The 20,932-nt window shown below is 42.2% G+C and overlaps 2 protein-coding genes across 23 annotated transcripts; one reads left to right on the top strand and one right to left on the bottom strand.

Moving 5' to 3' along the window:
• Positions 1–119: 119 nt before the first annotated feature.
• Positions 120–4,945, bottom strand: OARD1 (O-acyl-ADP-ribose deacylase 1). Of its 6 annotated transcripts, none has more exons than XM_054803608.1 (6): positions 4,828–4,945; positions 3,185–3,252; positions 2,500–2,644; positions 2,289–2,347; positions 1,879–1,991; positions 120–1,589 (listed from the first exon to the last, which is right to left on the bottom strand). In XM_054803608.1, exons 1-6 carry the CDS (start codon positions 4,838–4,840, stop codon positions 1,487–1,489), a joined length of 501 nt encoding a protein of 166 aa, XP_054659583.1. In that variant the 5' UTR covers positions 4,841–4,945; the 3' UTR covers positions 120–1,486. The 6 variants fall into 6 exon arrangements, with proteins under 6 accessions (XP_054659583.1, XP_054659586.1, XP_054659582.1 ...); XM_054803611.1 differs by lacking the exon at positions 4,828–4,945 and adding an exon at positions 4,402–4,726; XM_054803607.1 differs by lacking the exon at positions 4,828–4,945 and adding an exon at positions 3,772–3,849.
• Positions 3,974–20,402, top strand: NFYA (nuclear transcription factor Y subunit alpha). Of its 17 annotated transcripts, none has more exons than XM_054803592.1 (10): positions 3,974–4,157; positions 7,251–7,371; positions 9,070–9,150; positions 11,576–11,722; positions 13,032–13,163; positions 13,803–13,908; positions 14,445–14,611; positions 15,408–15,581; positions 15,932–16,033; positions 16,844–20,402. In XM_054803592.1, exons 2-10 carry the CDS (start codon positions 7,297–7,299, stop codon positions 16,895–16,897), a joined length of 1,038 nt encoding a protein of 345 aa, XP_054659567.1. In that variant the 5' UTR covers positions 3,974–4,157; positions 7,251–7,296; the 3' UTR covers positions 16,898–20,402. The 17 variants fall into 17 exon arrangements, with proteins under 17 accessions (XP_054659567.1, XP_054659564.1, XP_054659565.1 ...); XM_054803589.1 differs by having other exon boundaries at positions 9,070–9,153; XM_054803590.1 differs by having other exon boundaries at positions 9,067–9,150.
• The last annotated feature ends 530 nt before the right edge of the window (positions 20,403–20,932 follow it).

Genomic DNA, 20,932 nt, shown 5'->3' with positions numbered 1-20,932 from the left:
CCACGGTGGATTTCATCTCTTTACCACTACATTTAAAAAAGAAACATAAATAAGCGCAATGACTAAATCAACAAGCGGTCTTAATGCCCACTCTTAATCAACTCAATACTCCAAGTTCCAATTCGTCTTACAGAGTTTATTTACTTTTCCAGTTGTGTATTTAGCTACAGCAATTATCCACCAAAAACAAGTTTACAAAGGATGGTCAACAAAGGGGGAGAGTGAGATTATGAAGTTCTTAAAGACACAAACAGGATTTGCAGATCTGCGTCAGCAGAGAAACCACACAATACAGATTAACCCACAGAACAGAAAACGCTCTACCCATTCAATACATCATGAAAAAAAATTAGGAACCCTATTGTTGTGCTACAAACTTCTCAACTGTTATGTCCCATCTTTTAGGTTTATTCAACATATCTGGCATTTTTCTGGGCATTCAGTATAAGAGAAGTTAAAAAGATCTGTTATTACAGGAGGGTAAGAAAAAAAACACACATAAAGGAAATGTGGAATATAAGGTTGTTCTTCAGTACTGGAACCAAACTTTGAAAAATCAAGTGTTTACCAATGATCTGATAAACTGTGTTACTGATTTGCTTTTGGTGACATCAAACACCAACCTACATGTAACAGCTAAACTACAAATGCAGTAAAACAAACAAATACGAAAAACAAGCCTTAAACTTCACACTATGACTTCTAACAGCACAGTCATTCACGTGTGAAGATTCTCAGAAAACTGAGTTCTGCAGACTATACTAATGATATGGTATAAAATGCACCTACCAGGTGTCTTTACACATCTCCCGCATTCCCCTTCAAAACCCAGCTTTCCTCCAAAATACAGCCACACCACATACAGACATAGCATGCCTTTCAAAAGGCCTGTGCTCTGATCTGACAGCAGAGTACTGAGAGCTGTTTAACATTGACAGCATGATTCTTACTGCGTACAATCTCCTAACAAAAAAAAAAGTATCTGTAGCCAGATGGTAGAAATTAAGTTTTTAATCCTGTAACAGAGTAAACTGTATGCTAGATACGAACATCACAAAACTTTAAAAAAAAAGTGACAGGGCTCCACAGCTCATCACTATCAACCGTAACTACAAACCAACAAATACCTAAGCAGCAGACAGCTCCAATTTCACTCTGCACAGGAACTGTCAGCTTTAAGGAGAAGCTCAAGCGCAGGCAGATGCTCCGTGGAGGACCAGTGACATCTGGTGGCTTACTGGGACAGTAAGCCCTGTGGGCCCCAGGGTTCCCACAACACTTCTGCCTTCTTCACAGGCTCCTTCAAAACTACATCCCAAATTAGCTGCTCTGGAGCTTTTCTTGTTGTTAAAAGCCACTGCCACTGACAACAAAAGAGCGAGCTACGCTCAGAGGAACAGTGTGCTAGCATGCAGTTTCCTCCCTCATCAGTTAACAGGTTTCCACTCCTGAAAGCAAGGGCAACGGGGCTCTCAAACTCTTTTGCTCACAGAGTGTAAACTGTGATCTTTATATCTGTGTCTTCAAACACTTCCCCAAGTATTGTTGAAACTTTATTCCAATCCAGGCGGTCAAGTCCACATCCAATCCTGGAAAATAAGACATCAAAACCGCTGTAATGGCCTCTCTTGGAGCATGCTATGAACAACTAGCCCTTCAAGCAGCTACAATTTTATCTGGAACTAACGCAGCTCACCATAAATCAACCAAGCCTACACGCTTTGCTATAATTTAAACACACCGGGAAATGCAAATTTCGTATGCACAATTTGAACAGAAGTGGATACTTGAACTCTTATTTCACAGCAAGGGATCATCTCTCAAACATCCACCTACTCAAGAAACACCAAAGTATTTACACCACAGTAACTTTCTTACCTAGGCATGGAAATGTCAGTAACCCCATTGTTCAGACAGTGAGCTTTCATGGCTTCTAAACTCTTTCGCATATTCTCATATGTTGGTTTGTGAGAAACTTTCTTCTTCGTAATCTAAGTATAAATGTAAAAGGTCAGTTGTGCCTTTGGCATGATCACTGCAAACTACTTGTTTTTAAAAAAGTATTCCACTACAACTCTGAAACTCCACACCCAGACTTTCCACTGTAAAGAGAAAAAGACCTGGAAGAACAACTATGTTTCACAGCTTAAAAGAGTATGATTTAGCAGCTAGTTCTGTCCGTTTCAAGTTTAAATATTCATACACAAGGCTGCTTGGCTTCTCCTCAACTAGCAATATTTGAGTAATACATCTCAACTCGAAGCACCTGAGTAATGTCCCACTCTTACCAGGTAGTAAATGTATCGGTCCTCTCTCTGGAGGACTGCCACCTCCCCAGTCTTCTTTTCTAAAGTAAAGAAATTAAGAGGGGATTTTTAAAGCAGTTACATTCCACTACATAATTCCCCCTGCACCCCAAGTAGCTTGGAATACCCTTACTGCTGGTAATCAAGGTTTTCCCTTCAGCTCCTGCACGTCCACCCCACGTGTATCACTCACGTTGATCTAACAGCTCTTGTACGCCTCCGAACTTTTTCTTAAAAAGAACAGCTATGCCTGCACCCATGCGACAGTCCTCGCTGATGCAATTGGCCAATGAGTCCGTCTTGGGGCATGAGAAAAGGTCCCCTTTAACATACTTGATCTGGAAAACACCAGAAACAGAAGGGTAAATGAAAATAAGCTAATAGTGCAGACTCTGATAACCGAAAACACAGATAACAGGGAATATGGCAAGCCTGTACAGTAAAGAGTGTAAGGCTTTAAGATGCAGTTCACAAGTAAACGCGTTGGCATAGATTACAAACCCAATACACAGATAACTATCTTTTCTACAAGATCTGTTATGAGTATCACATGCCAGTTCAGCAGTTAATTTTACAAAATCAATGCTCAAAAAGGAAAATTCTGTAATAGAGAGTACAACTGGATTAGTGTACATCTTCAGCATACCCTCAGTGTGTCAGTGCTGGACTTTCCAGACATTTGGTCAAGCAGGTAAGCTCTGTGCTGTTCTACAGCACCTGCATCACTGATGTAAGCACAAAAAATTTAGCTGTATCAGCCACTTTCCTCCAAAAAGCTATGTGGTACAGCCAGCTGCCATGTTATTAGGAGGACAAGAACGTCCCTTTACAGAGACACGCATCACAGTGGTAACCCAGATAACCCATTTTTTACGCACTCTCTCCTCCTGATCCTTGGAAAAGTGGGTGGCCATGGTAACGTGGGCTATGGTGAAGAGTCTTGTGGCTGGAAAGATGACAGAGAGAGAAACAGAGTTATTAGGAACCCTAAACTAGGCAATAAACAGGTGTGCTAGGTGTAAAGCTCAGCCTACTTTCTCTATGAGCAGCTGGGACAGTTTAGACATCCCCTAAAAACCAAAAAGGAGACAGCCAGTTCCCCGAGGAGCGTGGTGTGGTGCAAGCCTTCCCACTGCAGGCCCGCAGCTCCAGCCCATGAGGTACAAGGTGACCCCAGCCCAAGGTCACCACACAACTGGCACCCACAGGCCTTCCATCCTCCTCCAAATCACCCCCGCCCCTTCAGGAACCCCTTCAGCAGGCCACACCCGCGGGAACGATCCGCCGTGCCGGGGTGTGAGCCACGAAGCCCTTCCCCAGCGCTGCCCACATCGGCCAGGCCAAGCCCTCCTCCGCCCCACCGCAGCCTTCTCGCCACACAAAGATGGCCGCCCGCCTCTCTAGGCAGCCTGGAGGAACGCTTTCTCTATGATACTCGCCCAGAACATTCCGAGGGCCAACTTACCCTCGCCCCAGCGCATGCGCAAGACACTCAGAGGCGGAGCCTAGCGTAAGACGAGTAAGGGGGCGGAGCCGCAGCCGGCGTTTGCGCATTGCTGGCCGCGGCGGCTCTAAGAGGCGCGCGCACTGCCTAGAGCGCAGGCGCAGGAGCCGCGGATGGGCAGGGCGCAGGTGGGCGGTGCCTGGCGCTAAGGGCCGCGACGAGGGAGGCGGGGCTATCCGGGGCGGGCGCCGCAGTGCGCCTGCGCCGCCCGTGCCCGCCCCCTCTCTTGCCTTTGTTCGGGGTTGGGCGCCATTTTGCGCGGCGGCTGAGTGGAGGCGCTGATTGGGTTTCGGGGGCCGGTAGCGGAGCCAATCAGCGCGGGACCCGAACCGGGGGAGCGAGGCACGGTGAGTGCGAGCAGCCAATATGGAGCCCCCGAGCGCCGGCCCCAGCGCCGGGATTGGCGGGGCCGAGTGACCAGTCAGGAGGCCGCTCGCAGGGCCGGGGCCGGCCGGCCGGGCACTGGGGGAGGCGAGGGGACGGGGCCCGGCTCCTCCGGGGGCGGGGGGGGGGGCCACACCGGGAGCGGAGGGGCTGAGGGCGCCGGGCCCCGGAAGGAGAGGGCCCGGGACGGGGGCGGGCGGAGCGTACCGGGAGGCGCGGCCGCGGGGCCGAGGGCGGCAGCGACGGAGGAGAAGGCGCGGCCGCGGCCTGGGCCGCTGAGAGGAGGCGCGCGGCGGGCCCGGCCTCCCTTGGCAGCGACAGGCCTTGCCCGTGCGGGGCCGCTGGGACGGGAGCCGGCGGGGCCCCGCCCTCGACCGGCCGGGCGGGGGGAGCGGAGTGGGCGAGCCTCCCCGCCGGCCCTGCTGACAGATGGGCCGCGGGCAGCCCGGGCTGCCCCTCCTCCTCCCCTCCCCTCCTCCTCCCCGCCTTGCCCGGGGGAGGTGGGGAGAAACCGCCGAGTGTGCGCCGAGGGCAGGTCGCTGCCCCCCTTCCTCCTCCCCGGGGCTGTCGGCGTGCCGGTGCAGCCCGTGTCGCGGGGGTGCGCGCTCCCCCTCCCGCCGCCCCTCAACGCACCTGGACGCCACATGTCGCCAGCCACGTGCTCCTCGGCGAGGAGAAACCGCCCTTTTTGCGGGAGCGAGGGGCCCCGGTGCCTCCCCGCTTTCTCCTCCGGGAGCAGCAGGGCGTTGCGGGGAGCACTGCCCGCCGAGGAGATCCCCAGCTCTGAGGCTTTCTGCAATAAAATCACAGTGTCCCTGGGCGAACTCCGTGACTTGCGTGTTTGATGAGGAGATCGGAACCAGAATCCCGGTACCACATGTTTTATTCTGCCGAACGGTGGAAGATAAGACTGTGGCCTGTCTATGCTGTTGTTTAGTTGAATCCTCCCTTTGGCTTTGCGTGGGTGTCTGTCCTCCGCCGGTGTCCTCAGAGGACAACGGTCCTATGGGTGGACTGACGGGCGCTGCCCTAGAAACTTCTGCCAATTTAGTAGTGTTGCTTCAGGGCGCAACGCATTTTCAAATGATGCTTTCAAGCTAGCTCAAGTCCTAGCACGTATTTGTTCTTAGCATAGCTTATTTGTCAAGAGAACTGTTGTTGATGTAGCTTCTATAGCCTCATATGTGTATGTGCACATATACAAATATACGCTGATAGAACACTAAGTGATTTAGAGTGCAGACAAGGGCCTAGTGAAGGAGGACCTGACTGGGGAGCTCAGCCGTGGGGGGAACATGCCACTGATGTAGATCACCAATCTTAAATTTTAAACTTTGATACGGTAATGCTGGTGCTCTGCGTTTTAATGAAGGGAATGAAATAATCCCTTGGAGGACCACGATCAAGCGCGTGTAAAATCTTCTGTTTGGAACTTCAACTAGCCACAGCTGGTGCAGAGTTAGGATTACAACACTGCTAATGTTTTAAGTAAACAAGACAGAGGCTTGATACAGAGGTCTGTGAAGAAGCACTCTGAAGTAGAAGTATGCCTGTGCTCTGTTACTGGTTGTGGTGTTAAGGAAGTCAGAGAACTTTAGGTAAATACGGTTTATTGGCATCCTGTGCTTCCTATTGAAATACATCCCTAAAGAATGAAATGTGGGAGCTATTTTCTGACGGGCCCACAGGTATTTAGGGTCAAAATTAAGTATACAGTGCAAAATTGAAATGAGAACCTTGGTAGACAGCATCATTCTCAGAAAGAACATGTTACTAAATGGGCCAAGGATAGAGTTAAAATTGCAGTAAAATGTAGTGCCTTTCAGTTCTGTGACTGAGATTATCTTTGCGATCTCCAGGGTTAGTGTCATCACATCTTATTCTGAACAAAGGATCTGATAGGGACTGAGAAGGTTCTTACATTATTGTGGCTGAGTTTTATGCCCCCTATAATGAACATGCTTCTGGTCTGTCATGATGCATACTGATTAATCGTTCATTTTTGTAGGGAAGTAACATTTGGTGTTAATGTGCAAGAAGACAACAAAATGTGAAATAATTGTGTGATTTCTTAGGCCGTAGTGAGGAGTAAGTTGATGAAAAAATGAAGTGTTCTTAAGATAAATGCAAGACACTGAAGCATAAAGGATGTTTTAATGTTAAAGAGCAGGAAGTGTGAGAGGTGTGGTTACAGTAGTAACCACAGCAACAGTTACAGTTAGTTGTGAATAAATTTTGTGTGCATTTCTTTGAAAACTGAAGAGGCCTGGGTTTTTTGTTGCTTTAGACTTCAAAGGTTAAAGTTATAGGCTGCTTTTTCACTAATATAACAAGTACTTGTTCAGTCATAGCATAAATCAAATACCTCATTAAAAGTAATAGTGAGAATTCTTCCCTTGTTGATCAACGGAGAAGAGATGTGAGGGAGAAGGAGGTAATGGAACTAAGTATTTTATTTCAACAGTGTGTTCTTCAGATGTGTAGGCAAGGGTCCAAGAAATGAGAGGCAGTAAAAGGATGGAAGCGGTGAGAAGTCTGCTGGCTATTTTCAAAATCTGTGAAAGTAGGAAGAGAAGGAGATAGGAGGGAGTGCTGCGTAGTTGGGGAAGGAGAGACAGTTTCACTTAGCTTTGCTGAACTCTTGAAATGTAGTTTGGCTTTACACCTAAGCTTTGTATATTTTGTGAGGTTTTCTAGTGTTAACACCCCTCTCCTCCACCAATATGCAGCAACTGCCTATAGCCCAGAATACACAGACTTGAGGGGTGAAACAGGTTCATAGCTACCATTTGATTCACTGAAGATAATAACAGAATTGAGATACTTTCTGGTTCTCAGTCAAGTTACGTGTTCTTGACGTTAAAAGTCTAGTTTTGTTACTCAATGAAAGTAAGGTGATATTATGAAAGAGGTAGGTCCTTGATTAAACAGTGGCTCTTACTGTGTGATTCTGACCGCAGTGTCAGCAGATGGCTTGCTTTTCAGCTATTGTAAGATAATTCTGATCTTCAAACCTTGGGACAATAATCACATACTTTTCTAACTTGTCTTGCCAGATACACAGACTGAGGTGTGCCTTTTACATATTGGAACTGAAGCGCTATGGAGCAGTACACCGCGAATAGTAACAGTTCTACAGAGCAGATCGTCGTGCAGGCTGGTCAGATTCAGCAGCAGGTATGGAGAGTGATAACGGGTGAGCTGGTGTTGCCAGTGCTGAGTTACAAATCTGTTTGTACTTCTCAGAGCTTCACAGAACCAGCAAGATGCTTCATGATACTGCCTGGATATGTGTTTATCTGATTTCTGTCACCTGATCAGTGGTCAGTGATCTGACTTGAAGTCAGAGTAAATATGTTTTTTAAAAACTACATACTATAAAATTAAATAAATAAAATTGCAGGTATACAAGTTGCTAAATTTCAGTGTAGTAGGGAGTTTGCAAACTCATAAGTGACATGAGGAAAGTAACAAATCCTCTCTGAAAATGGAGGGGATGGAATATTAATCCAAACCATCAGTCATCCACAAGGAACAATGTAGATTCCCCCCGAAATTGAAATACATTTTGTTCAAGTCCATAGAGGCCTTCTCCAGCTTTCTCAAAAGAGGTATTTATCGAGATCCTTCATTTCAGAATTACAGGTGGATCAAAACAAACGTGCAGTGCAGGAATTGCGACAAAACGTGTTGCTTTTGATGAATTCATTCATTCTGGAAAGAAGTTTCTAGTTCACGTTACAATGTGCAGATGAGTAGGGCTGGGGTTTTTTAAGAGCTTATAGATTTTTGCTGTTGTTAAGCTTCACCCATTCAGACACAGTAATGCATTTTCAGATGAGCTGTGCTGCTGCTGAATTTTTGTTGCGTCTTACGTTGGTTCTAGTTCAGGGCAAGAGGAGTTTCTTAGCTTGTCATGCAAATGAGTGAGCCACTGGATTATGTTTTCAGTGAGATACACTTTGCTTCGTCACAGCCCGTGTGAGCGTTTGATAGTGGGGACCAGCTTCTTCCACTGAATTGACCTTTTCAGTAAGAACAAGATTGTACTTGAGGTTAAAAATTATATATTAAGAATTATCAAAAATACCTGTTTCCAGCAGGTAACCAAAAATTTACTTGTTTTTTTTCACACTTTGTAGGTAAAAAGGAGGTAAAACGCAGCTTGGCTTGTATCACTTTTAGTACATGCTCTTAAAGCCTGCGTTGTATTTGACATGAAATACTGTTCTAAAATATTTTTTTAATAGGCCTGTTGTAGTACAGCTTTTAGTAGAGAGATGTCCTTCATCTCTCAAAATGCTAACACAGTTAACGCAGATTATTTTGGGACTCTTACTAAAGAGGCTAAAGATAGAAAAGGCTTTTAGATTTAACTGCTTTTGCAACCTCTCAAGATTGTCCTTCAAGGTCAGTGGTGGGAAGACATTGATGCAAGGGTGACACAGATGAAGCTTAGACTATAGTCATCTGTGCTGCTGTTCTGCGCAGAAAGGAATTTATGGTCTTTATTGTAACTAACAAGTCTGACAAAAATCTGGAACCCCTTCACAAGAAGAAACCTGGGCAGTGAAAGGAAACATGAAGCAGAAAGCTAGCAGTCTAAAACAATGAAGCTGAGATTTTAACTTCTGCAAAATGATCTCTCATGTTCTTTGTAAGTGCTTTTTGCTTGGGATGTTGAAGCCGGTCAGTATCATACACAGTTTTGTTGGTGTTCCATTCTTAGGTTTGCTAAACGGATTCACATTCCTTATATTCCAAGAGCAGTGTGTATGAATTCTAAATTCACCCTCCTCCAGCAAAGTGTCGTTGTCTCTTGTCAGAGCTGTTCATTTCCATGTTTCAAGCTATTCCTGTTCCTATTCCCAGCAGCAGGGTGGTGTCACTGCTGTCCAGCTGCAGACTGAGGCCCAGGTGGCATCCGCCTCAGGCCAGCAAGTCCAGACCCTCCAGGTAGTGGTGATCTCTCTAATTGTGTTTGTGAGCACTGCATGACTCTCACCATCGCCACATATCTAATGCTGTGTTTTTTCCAGGGTTTGAAATAGGACCAGGAAAATTTGCTAGCAGTAGTATCTGTGCTTTATGCTAGTTGGAGGGTTTTCCATGGGGTTACAGCTTTTCACTGGACCTCAGGTGCATGCCAGAAACCCTGGTGCATTCATGAATTCCTGCTGTTGTAATCCTGAAAGTGAATAGTGGTTGAAGTGGGACTTACAAGGAAAAAAAAAAAACAAGATGAGGAAGTAACACTCACGATCCCACTGAGTAGTTCTGTGTCTTCACTACATGAAAGAAAGACAGAGGTGATGGGTGATCCACCAGCTTGAAGAGTGAAACTTTTTCATCTGTGATTAGAAGGGGCACCTGGGGACAATATTGGCCTCTCTGGGATTGAGAGATCCCATTTCTTATTTACTTGTCAACAACACAGGGAAACCCAGGAGAAGTATGTATCCTAACAGCAAATACATCATAAATTGGAAATAAATGCAAGGTTATTTCAAGCCATGGTGTGTTTCAATGTGAGGTATTTTCTGTCTTATAAACTTCATTTCATTAGCTCACGTAGGAGGCTTTTAAAGGAGTTGATAAGCTGTTCAGGAGTGCATTGTTCACTCAGTATTTTGGTTTTGTTTATTTTTTAATTCTTCAGAGGTGGAGAGTTCAGAGAGGCTGGAATGGTCTTGCCAGGTGTAAAGTTGAACACAGCATTTTTTATGTTCAGAGTTAAAATATGACAAGCTGGCTGACTTGAATTGCTTGGGTCCCTCTGGCCTCCTGGTCGTCGTCATGTGTCTCCCCCTTCTTATTTTTTTTTTTTTTGGCTTGTTCTAATCCATTAACAAGAATCCTGGAATGTATCATTTTTCTTTCTGCTTTTTGGATGTTGTACTGCTGACTGTGCTGCTTTGTGACTGACATGAGCATGCTTATCTCTCTGTTGTAATTCAAAACAAGTACCACTGATTTTTGATAGGGACTTGTATGCAATATTTACAAGGTTGAGGAACAGAGCAGTGTCGCAAGGGTATTAGGTGACCTGTAAAGCCACAATATTCTATGTAGGGTGCTCATCGCTGAGGTCCAACTGTGGTTGTTTCCATGGATGTGTTAGCATATAATTCACTAAGGTATTTGAACTATGCAGTGAAGCTTTTTTTAGGTAGTTCAGTATGTGCTGAAAATCTGTACTGATGTTTAGCCTGGTATTTTACAGTGGTTGAAGAGTGAGCATTCACTGTTGCATATTATTGAAATGTACAGGTAGAAAACCCAAGAACTCAGTGACTCTATCATATTGTGTTGCTCTTGTTTCTAAACAACTCGGAGAGTGGTGAAGAGTGATTACCTAGTTATAAGACTCATTTCCCATTTAAGCTGTGGAGGTATGGTATTTTCAAAGATATATTTTGGGGAGTTTGGGGACTTAGCAGGTAAGGGTGTTTAAACAGAGAGGTTTTTCCCCTTGCTTTTCTTTTCTCTTCTCTTCTTTTTCTTTTTCTCTTCTCTTCTTTTTCTTTTTCTCTTCTCTTCTTTTTCTTTTTCTCTTCTCTTCTTTTTCTTTTTCTCTTCTCTTCTTTTTCTTTTTCTCTTCTCTTCTTTTTCTTTTTCTCTTCTCTTCTTTTTCTTTTTCTCTTCTCTTCTTTTTCTTTTTCTCTTTTCACTGGCCTTTTTCCTAGTGACCAGAGGCACACCTGGTCCAAGAGTCCAGAGGCTCTTATGCTGAATTTGTAAGTCTGCTGTAAGCCCTGTTGGGCCAAGAAGTGGCTGCTGCTCATTTTCTTTCACTCTTCCTTACTTAACTACATTTTGTGTTATTACATTTATAATTTCACTTAATAACCATGAAAAGATTCTCTTAAGAACATCACATGCTATATATCGGTTAGGAAATGGAAATGTTGTAAGCATGTAATTGGAGAGAGTTGAAGCTACCTCAGAATCTCAGTCAGAATAGCTTATTTAGAGCTTTTTCTCATTAGGAACCCCAATTAAAGATTAGTAATAGTGATGTGGATAATGAAGTTTCTTTCATTACACTTTGCTCTTGGGCTGTGCATGAAGATAGTTACAGTGTCTGGAAAATTTAACCGTGCTTTTCATGCTTTATTGCAATTAGACTTGGAAGTTTTGGTTAGACTGCAACAGAAAAAGATAATTTACTAAATCCAGTAGTGCATCATGGAAAAAGTTTTAGAAACTAAAGATATTTGATGCTGATTATGAATCCCAAGTTAGTAACTGTTGCTCAATTTCTCTGGTCACTGCATTAAAATAGGTAAGCATTTAGCATTACATGCTAGCCACTTCAGTTTCTGGCTTCGTATCACCAGACTTTTTCATTGTCCTGGTTGTTTTTTCTCCTGTTTCCTAGGTCCAGGGTCAACCGCTCATGGTACAAGTAAGCGGAGGTCAGCTGATCACATCAACTGGCCAGCCGATCATGGTGCAGGCTGTGCCTGGGGGTCAGGGCCAGACAATCATGCAAGTCCCGGTTTCTGGAACGCAGGGACTGCAGCAGGTGAGATAACCCTTATTTTATTTAAGATCAATTGTAGAGAATGAACTGTGATGTTCACGCCTTGTTGGATAGGACGTTTGCCTCAGCACTCTTAAAATAAACTGGGCAAAGAGTTCTGCAGCTATGGATCTGGCAGCGAGCTACATGTTAAGAATGCAGTGAAAATTCTTTGTGTATTTGATTTTTGTATTTTATGGGAATGTGCAGACCTTTTAAATGAAGTCCATTAAAATACAGCTGGAGCTGATTTGGGGTTTTTTGTTTGGTTGGGTTATTTACATATTTGTTTTTATTTTAACTGGCCCTTGCAGTATAGTTGGTGATCTGGTGCCTACTCAATTTATGGCTCAGAAAGAGGATTTTTTAATATATATTTTTAATTAAGAAAGCTTCTTGAAAATAACTCTTGTGCTTGAGTTCATCTAATACGGGATGGCTGAAGGTGAATTCAAACATTTCCATTGCACAGAAGGTAATTCTGTAGAAGGTATAGAAGAGGGATTTTATTAGAAGCAATTATTGTGAAATATTTGTCTAAAAGACAGTTTTTAAATCTTAAACAGGTGCTCACAGTGTGTTCCTCAAAAGCAAAGGGAAGAACTGTAGCAGTGGCATAATGAAAGTGTTCTAGTGATTTGAGAATGGGATTTAGGAATCAAGTTCAGCACAGTCCAGGAAGACACATGATGTCTTGGTGTTTTGAGAGGTTTATTTAGTGTTTATTTTAAATTTCTTTTGTTGAAAGACAATATATTTTGTGTTAGGTTCTTTACGATCTGGTTGTTGGAGGACAATCAATAACTGGGTTTTTAAGCACAAGCTTTGAACCATATTCCTGTTCCTCTTTTTTTTAATCTGAGAAATGTTCCACATCAGTGGAAAGACTTCTGCAAAGCTGAAGACAACCTTGATATATATATCCAGGAGTACTTCTGTATGCTGGATAATTAACACCCTACAGATACCTTAAATCTTAGTCCTCTTGTTTCACCTGAGTATTATTATTCCTAGTTTCATGTGAATAATTTATTCCTTTTGACCATTTTATTGTGTAAGCAGTGGAGAACTGTTAGGGCATAATGACACTAACATGTTATGTTTCCTCTATTCTGTATGGTTGTGACTGCTGTGTCACAGGGAGGAATAAATTAAATCTCTTCATATTAAAATGGAAAAAGAGAAGAATCAGTGCTTTCTTTTTTTCTTTGCAACAGTAAATCATCCTCAGAGATGATTTGGTAATGCTGAGGCCAAGGAGGGAGAAATAAGAGGCATAGTTAATGTTCCTTTCTGACTCTTTCTTCCACAGATTCAGTTGGTCCAGCCAGGTCAGATTCAGATTCAAGGTGGGCAGGCTGTGCAGGTACAGGGGCAGCAGGGCCAGACCCAGCAGATCATTATACAGCAGCCACAGACTGCAGTTACTGCTGGCCAGACACAGGTAACTGCACCAGCATGAAAGGGTTTTCTTGAGAGAAATAGGAAGAGAAACTTGACAAATGACTTAAGGTGTGGTTAAGTTAAAAAAAAAAAAAAAAGGAATTATTAATATTGAGGAGAACTTGAGAGTAAATTTCATATTTTTATAGTGTTTTCATACATAACTCTGGGGCAGAATAAATAGATTGCATGTTTTTATCCATTGTGTTTCTGTATTTTATTGGTTCATGGTTGTTTTTGTCTATTTGTGGAAATTTGAAAACATGAAGTATTGCTAATTTCATACTTGCGCCATTTTGTGAAGTAGTCTAGTCATACCTGGGTTTTCTGCTGAGTCTTTTGTTTAGGACCAAAACTAAATTTCTGAGCAGAATAGTACTTCCTTTAACATATTTGTAGTGAGACAGGAAGCCTAGAACTTGTTTCCTTCAATATTAAATTCTACACTGCTAGAAATACATGCTTTAGGTATCTTAGCTACCGTTCAGTTGGTTTGTGCTCCATCCTATTTCTTGATGCTGGTAATAAAGCAAAAGAAATAGATGCCTGAAACACCTTAAGCACCATGTGTTAATTCAGGAATTGTAAAATTTGAAAAATAAGCAATTTATAAAGTTACTGTGTCCTTTGTTTTGTTTAGACCCAGCAACAAATAGCAGTTCAAGGACAACAGGTAGCACAAGCAGCTGAAGGCCAGACCATAGTCTATCAGCCAGTTAATGCTGATGGAACCATTCTCCAACAAGGTATGAGCTTTGGTGTGAAAAGAGCCAGGACTTCTCAATCTCCCTTCGATAGGTTTTTATTGCCTTGTAATTATTGTCAAAGAAAACAATGATTTGCAAGGCTAGTAGTGCTGTGAGTGCTGTGATGCAAATTGTTGGCACAGTGAATGGAACAAGAGATGTTTATGTTATTTTACAGGAATTCAGCCTGCGCTTCTTTCCCCAGAAAAATAAAAAATGGCACTTTTTTTTGGCAGGGGCTATTAGAGTAGAAGCACTTAAGTATCCTTTTACACCTTAGCGTACGTGATCTCTTATCTGACACTGGGATTACTATGCAGATACAAAGGCAAAAATAGGAAGTATGAGGATGAGGTGGTGGAATGTAGTTAATAACTTGCAATGCTTTTCTTAATCTTTTTGAATGTTATGGAAGGATGAATGTGTAAAAAAACCAGAAGTGGGACTAATGGTGTTCCCTTCTTTTTGTGTGCATGTTTTTGGTTTGTTGTTTTTTGTTTTTGTTTTTTTTTCTTTTGTGTTTTATTTTCTTAAAGTTACAGTCCCTGTTACAGGCATGATCACCATTCCAGCAGCCAGTTTGGCTGGAGCGCAAATTGTCCAAACGGGAGCCAACACCAATACAACCAGTAGTGGACAAGGGACTGTCACAGTGACGCTGCCCGTTGCTGGAAATGTTGTCAATTCAGGTGGAATGGTTATGGTATGTATTTAACATTCCATTGATATTTTTAAAGGTTGAGTTTTAAGGTGTCTGTACAGAAACTGTTGTCTGATTCATGTCACCTTAATAAGGTGAGTCTTCTCAGTAGCTACCATTACTCTAAACAATAAAAGTTTTCAGTTTTAATGGCCTGTGTGCTATTGTGATCTATGTATTTCTGTACTCTTTCTCCAACAGTGGATTATTGAGTTCAGAAATCTAGAAACTGAAATTCAAAATAAGCTGTAACTGATAAGCAGAGGTTTAAAAAGATGGAGTCAACTATTGCTTTTCTTGAGGATCCCTTAATATTTACCTCTTTGATTCATAAGAGGGCTTTTTCTGCTCATTCTTAGATCTTTGCAATGTGATGCCTCTTAACTTGAATTTTATTGTTCATCCCCACTAGATGTCAGCAGCTCTACAAGTAATATTTGCTTAAGAAATGCTGTGAAATTATCGTATAAATTAAGTGATAACCAGAAAGAAAGGGAACCAATGGGCATGTCCTGTATGCTTAATTGTGCAACAAGCAGTAACATGGTCATAGAATTATATATTGTATTGAAATTTTACCATAATCAGGAAAAAACCAAGCACGACTGATATGTAATTGATTTGTTTAAATTTGTTCTGCAGTTTGAGAATAACTTTATTGCTTCTTTCAACTTAAGTAGGTGCATTATCTGAACAAAACCCAGACACTTTCCTTTTTAACTTTTTTTTTAATTACTTTTTTTGCATTCACTTTGTGTTCTGAGCTACAACTACTAAACCCATATTCTTCTCTGTACAGATGGTACCCGGAGCTGGATCAGTACCAGCAATCCAGAGAATACCTTTGCCTGGAGCAGAAATGCTGGAAGAAGAGCCCCTCTATGTAAATGCCAAGCAATATCACCGGATCCTTAAGAGGAGGCAGGCACGTGCCAAGCTTGAAGCGGAGGGAAAAATTCCCAAAGAAAGAAGGGTGAGAATATAACTCAGATGAAATACAAGGTTGTTCTGTGAGAAAGGCACAGAAAATCACCTGTGCTGGAAAATGAGGACCGGAATGTTAGTGTTCTTCAATTATTTATAATTTTTTTTTGTTCATAAGCTGTATCAGAGTAATTTTTTTAAGTCCCTTCCTTTGCATGCTTTTAATTGTTGAATAGGTATGTAGCTGTGTTGCAAATGAGTGTTTACTGTAAACACTTTATCTTTGGGGAAAGATGGGGACTGGGTAGGCTTTTTTAGTGGTCAGGAATTTCCCCTATTGGAAGTACTGAACTAAAAATAATAGGCTGGTCTCTCATTACCTCCTTCAAATTGTTGCAGAAATACTTGCATGAATCTCGGCATCGTCATGCCATGGCCAGGAAGCGGGGAGAAGGTGGACGTTTCTTCTCACCAAAGGAAAAAGACAGCCCTCATATGCAGGTAAGTAGAATTTTTTCTGTTCTTTGGACAACTGCCGCTTTTAGTTCTTCAGAATATACTTCAGAGGTGTCTTTGTACTGTTTTGTTTGTTCTTTTTTGGGCTAGGCTGCTGACCTTCATCCCTCTCTGGCTTTTGAATTTATGTTTTGGACATTGTACAGAAACCTTCTGTCTCACTTCTTGTAGAGAGCAAGTGTCTATTTGCCTTGAGTAATTAAATTATAGTAATATTGATAGAAATGTATTCACTTTGTTTTACAGAGAATGCTTGTATTTGTTTGTCCTAAGAAATACAGTCTTTGCAGCCTTTCTGGTTGCATACCAGAAGTATTTGTTTAGGGCATGAACTAAAGGTAGAGACACCTTATCTATCTTACATCTGATGGAAAATTAAAAAATGTGAATATCTGATTCTTAGCTGCATATTGATTTACATTAAAAGTGCAAGACAAATTTTCAAAGGAATGGACACAATAGAGTAGAATTAGCAAATTCTGTTGTTGATTAGCACTTTAAAGCAGTCCTGTGGCTTTAGTGGAAGAATATTTCTTATTCTGAAGTGGAATCCTTCCCAAATACTAGACTAGTACTAGGTCTTCCCTATTATCAGAAACAACATGTTACTAGGAATTACTAAGGTTTATATATCTCATTCTCTTACACTAGCCTGTAAAACTCAGGAAAAATCTGACCTGTTCAGAGATCAAGGGAGGGGGCAGGAGTATCTCCTCTTTATAGTTGTGGGTGATTCTCTCTGCTGTTACAGAAAAATGTTGAAGTTACAACATGGTATGTATTTTGTATCTGTAGGATCCAACCCAGGCCAATGAAGAAGCAATGACACAGATGATCAGAGTCTCCTAACCACTGCTTAAAGAAAAAAAAATAACTGAATAGAATTCCCGTCCCTTCTGCAAGTCTGTCTTACCTTTCCAGTGTATCAAGCGAGTCTTTCAGTGGGACAATCACCATATCACAGCCTATCCTTTTCTACAGAACAAGCACCACGTTTTCAGTATGTGGTCAAGATTTTAACAGCAGTTGACTCAACAAGTAGAAACTTAACGACTTTCTTGGTATACTCTTCTGATCCAGCACAGGGATTTCAGAGTCTGCTCATGCCTTTTCTTTTTCTTTCTTCTTTTAAACATCTCTTGCATTAAGATTGGCCGTGAGTGAGAGTGTGCCATTGACTCAGCGATCAGCAATAACTCTGGTGTGCTGAAGCAGGGCCAGCAAGGACCTCTTGGAGTTACGGCCCTTCTGTACAGAGACACAATCCAGTTTATGGCAACCAGCACTGACGTGGCTACACCACGGTACTTTGCTTTCCCAGCAGAGACTTGTTATTTACATCCACTCCTTACACCTTTGGACTTTACTGGCAACTGAACTGTTCCTTGTTGTTGCATCTGCACTTCAGAAACTGAAGGGGGTTCTTGTAAGTTCCACCTTGTAAAATATGTAAACAGCAAGCTCTTCTCTGGGAAAAGTTCAGCCATCCAGTCACAATGATAGAAATATTTCAAGATGATTACAGGACTTGATATATTGTGTATCCGTTCCAAGAAGTAAGAGGGGAGAAGGTGATGTGGGGATAAGGATTTAATTCATAAAAGCAATCTCTTGATGGGTTTTGGTATGTTTATTGGCAGTAGTTGGTGCTTTGGAAGAAAAGTGGATACTGGTATAAAAAGGATTAAAACTTCGAAGTGAGGCTCTTCCAAAGGAGTTGGGTTTTTTAATATTTTTTTTTAATTTTAACCTGCCAGTTCAGTGCGTGGTTCCTCCAAAAGACATAAAATCTGCAATCTCAGAGTGATAGCACTTGACCATCTTGTGATGGTTGTTCTAAATCAGTTCCACAATTCTCTCATTCTGCACAGAGCGCAGGATTGTTTCCTGACAGCAGAAGCATACGGCAACTCAGTTCATCCTGATGTAACTGAAGGACTGTTAAACAATTGAAGGCGGATATTGATGAACGTTTCAGGCTTTTGATAGACTATCCTCTTTAAATAAAAATAAAAAAGTGGCACTTAATGGAGGAGTACTTACATTTTTAAAAAAGGATTTTTTCATGACCAAAGCTGGCTTCTGGCTGAGTATTTCAACAAAACATATTTTTATCTTTAATTCCATAGCTCATTACAGATTTTAAGCTTGCTCCATTCTTACTAATTTGAATTTTGGCAATGGAAGCTGTAGTTCATAACCATTTTAACAGATGATACCTGCATCTTACCATGCTCATCTCCCAGACTCTGTGTATCACCGGCATGTTATAGTCCCATCTTTTCCAATTTTTGTGTTCTGTAAAACATAAAACTGCATCACAGCAGTTAAGCATACGCTTGGAAATATAGCCAGGCGTTGTCATGGAGGGAGGCAGTGATGAACCTGAATCGCTGAAGTAGCAGAGGGTGAGGTGTTTTGAGGAAAGCATCCAAGGATGGGCAAGACTGGTTTGAGTTCAGTGAACTCTGTTTTCAAGTGACAAAAAAAGTAAATGCAACTTGAAAAATACAACCTGTATTATCTTCCTGCTATGTTTTTCCCATTTACTGAAAACTTATGACTGAATGCAAAATGGAGGACAAATGAGCAAGTTGTAGACAACTGGGAGGATACAGAAAGAGCCTTGAAAATTCTATTTACTTTGGATAAGAGAAAAATACTAGACCTAAGAGTATGAGAAGATGGGAAGGAATGCGAGAGGAGGGAGCACAAATGTGAAGTGTTGGATTCTACATTGCCAGCAGAAGGAAGAGTATGCCTGTCTAGATACTCAGGATGACAAATGTTTAGGTCTGCTGTCTGGGAGGAACATAGCCAGGGTAAGAACAAAGAATAAATGCAGATTGGTATTTGTAGTTAGGCACTGGATTTTCTCCATGGAGTTCAGTTAATTTTCTTTCTGAATTTTTAGTTCCATGTTCTTACCCTTAACCATAGCTGCCATGGTAAACTGAAGCTGAGAAAGAAACTGTTTGACACACAGTGACACCTGCAGCTATGGGAGGAGATGGCCCAGTTCTTGACATGCAAATAAGTCTTCTTTCTTTCTATTTTGTCTTAAATTATATTTATAATCTAATGCTCTGCTCACAAATCTTACATTAGGATTTTTTTTCTAATGATTCAAAAGACATTTGTTTACCTTTGTTGCTTTTATGGCATCTTTGGTGCTTTTGGTTGCTTCCGCCTTAAAATATGTGGCCATTAGAGTATGGTGCTTACTTTCTTCAGCTGGCGACTATGAAATCCTCACCTAGCATTTCTTGTGAGGTCACCCATTTCAGGAAATATGTAGCTGTCCTTTAGTGAAGGAATAACAAAAAAATCTGCTTTAGTTGAATTTGCAGCATTATTGTAAATATTTTTTTAGATCATTTGTATGCTTTGTCAGTGGAGTATTCATGTGCTGGAGGAATATTTCTGTGCTGGAGTAAGACAGCCTCTCCATAACGTTTCTGCTCTTCAACCGATGGCTGATCTCTGGAGAACCCCCTTTGAGAGTTGGAAGTTAGGGAAGTAAGATTATTGCTCTGACATAGGCTTTTTTTTTTTTAATGAGTAATTACTTCTTTTCTTAAAGAACTTGTAAACTTCTTCAAAACAGCTAGAACATTTTTCCCAGTAAGCCTTTCATATATAGGTTCTCTGATCCGTTGTTGTAGAATGTGTATTAAGACTTATGGATTTGTGTTATATAGGAAGTCTTACCATTAATACTTTAAATAGTGATGTGAAAGCCTGAGTGCTACTGCCATTTCATTTGCTTTGGGTTATGTGTGTCACTTCTAAAAGTAGTGTTTGCTTGGTGAGGTTGGAGTTATCGGTCAACACCACGTTACCAAAAAAGTCTGCTTTCTTTTCCTGGGTAAATTGATTAAATTGGAGACGTCATCAAGTTCAAACCTCTCTAGTATTTAAAAGAGAATTTTTTGTGGATTGGCTACACTTGAGCAAAACCTCCACTTCAGGAGCGCATAAAAGAGTGGATGAGGATAAAAGAAGAGGCTCGGGGAGAAATGTGGTTGATTGACCCAGAGAGCACTGGAGCAGCGAACCGATCAAAAACCAGTTTTATATGAGTGTAAGGAATGGGATGTGGAAAATGGTCCTCAAGTGATGCTAAATGGCTTTAAGGCCTTGCATGTTAAAAAGAGGAGGGGGGGAGAAAATCTTTTCTTTGTGAATGGGTGTGGGAGGGTACTGAGATTAACGTAAGCAAAGTTTGTATATAGTTTAAAGTTTATAATTTTTTTTATATGATGCATTTTTTCAAGTGTATTTTGGTCTTTAATAGATGCAATTGTAAGTACTGTGTACACTATCCAGCTAATAAAAATTTATAAATGGAGAACAAGCTTTGTCTCTTGTTTTTTCAGACCTTCTGCTCTTTTCAGTCAAGTGGCAGCAGGGACACGGAGCAGTCAGGGCAGGCGGCGGTTTTAGCACCACTGAGAAACGCTTAGGCGGCTGGCGAGCTTTCCTGCCCTCCATGAGGGAGCTTGGCTTCCATCCGAGGTGATGGCTGGGGGCACCTGCAGCTCTTCTGCCCCTTTGGTGTCCATCTTCCCCCCATCCCCATCTTGCCTCCTGAGGGGACTGCACCACCTGCCCTTGGGGCCTGGCTGCTGGTGAGTGCTGGAAGCCGACTGGCTGAGGGAAGCTGGGGTGTCCCACCACAGGTGTTCATTGGATGAGTGTTGCTCTGGGACACCTCTGATTGGCTAGTGAAGAAGGACCGCCATCTTGCCCCGCTGTTCTTCCTCACAGGTTGAGGTGTTGTGCCTCAAGATGGCGGCTGTAGGGTGGTTTGCACGTGGAGCTGGGCTATCTGAGGCAGGGCTGCAGGAAGGCTGGAAGGAGGCCTTGCCTCTCCGTTCTGGG

The sequence above is a fragment of the Grus americana genome, chromosome 25 (genome assembly GCF_028858705.1).
Source record: "Grus americana isolate bGruAme1 chromosome 25, bGruAme1.mat, whole genome shotgun sequence".
NCBI lineage: Eukaryota > Metazoa > Chordata > Aves > Gruiformes > Gruidae > Grus > Grus americana.
The sequence above is the reverse complement of the archived record's forward strand: the minus strand, read 5'-3'. Positions and strand labels throughout refer to the sequence as shown.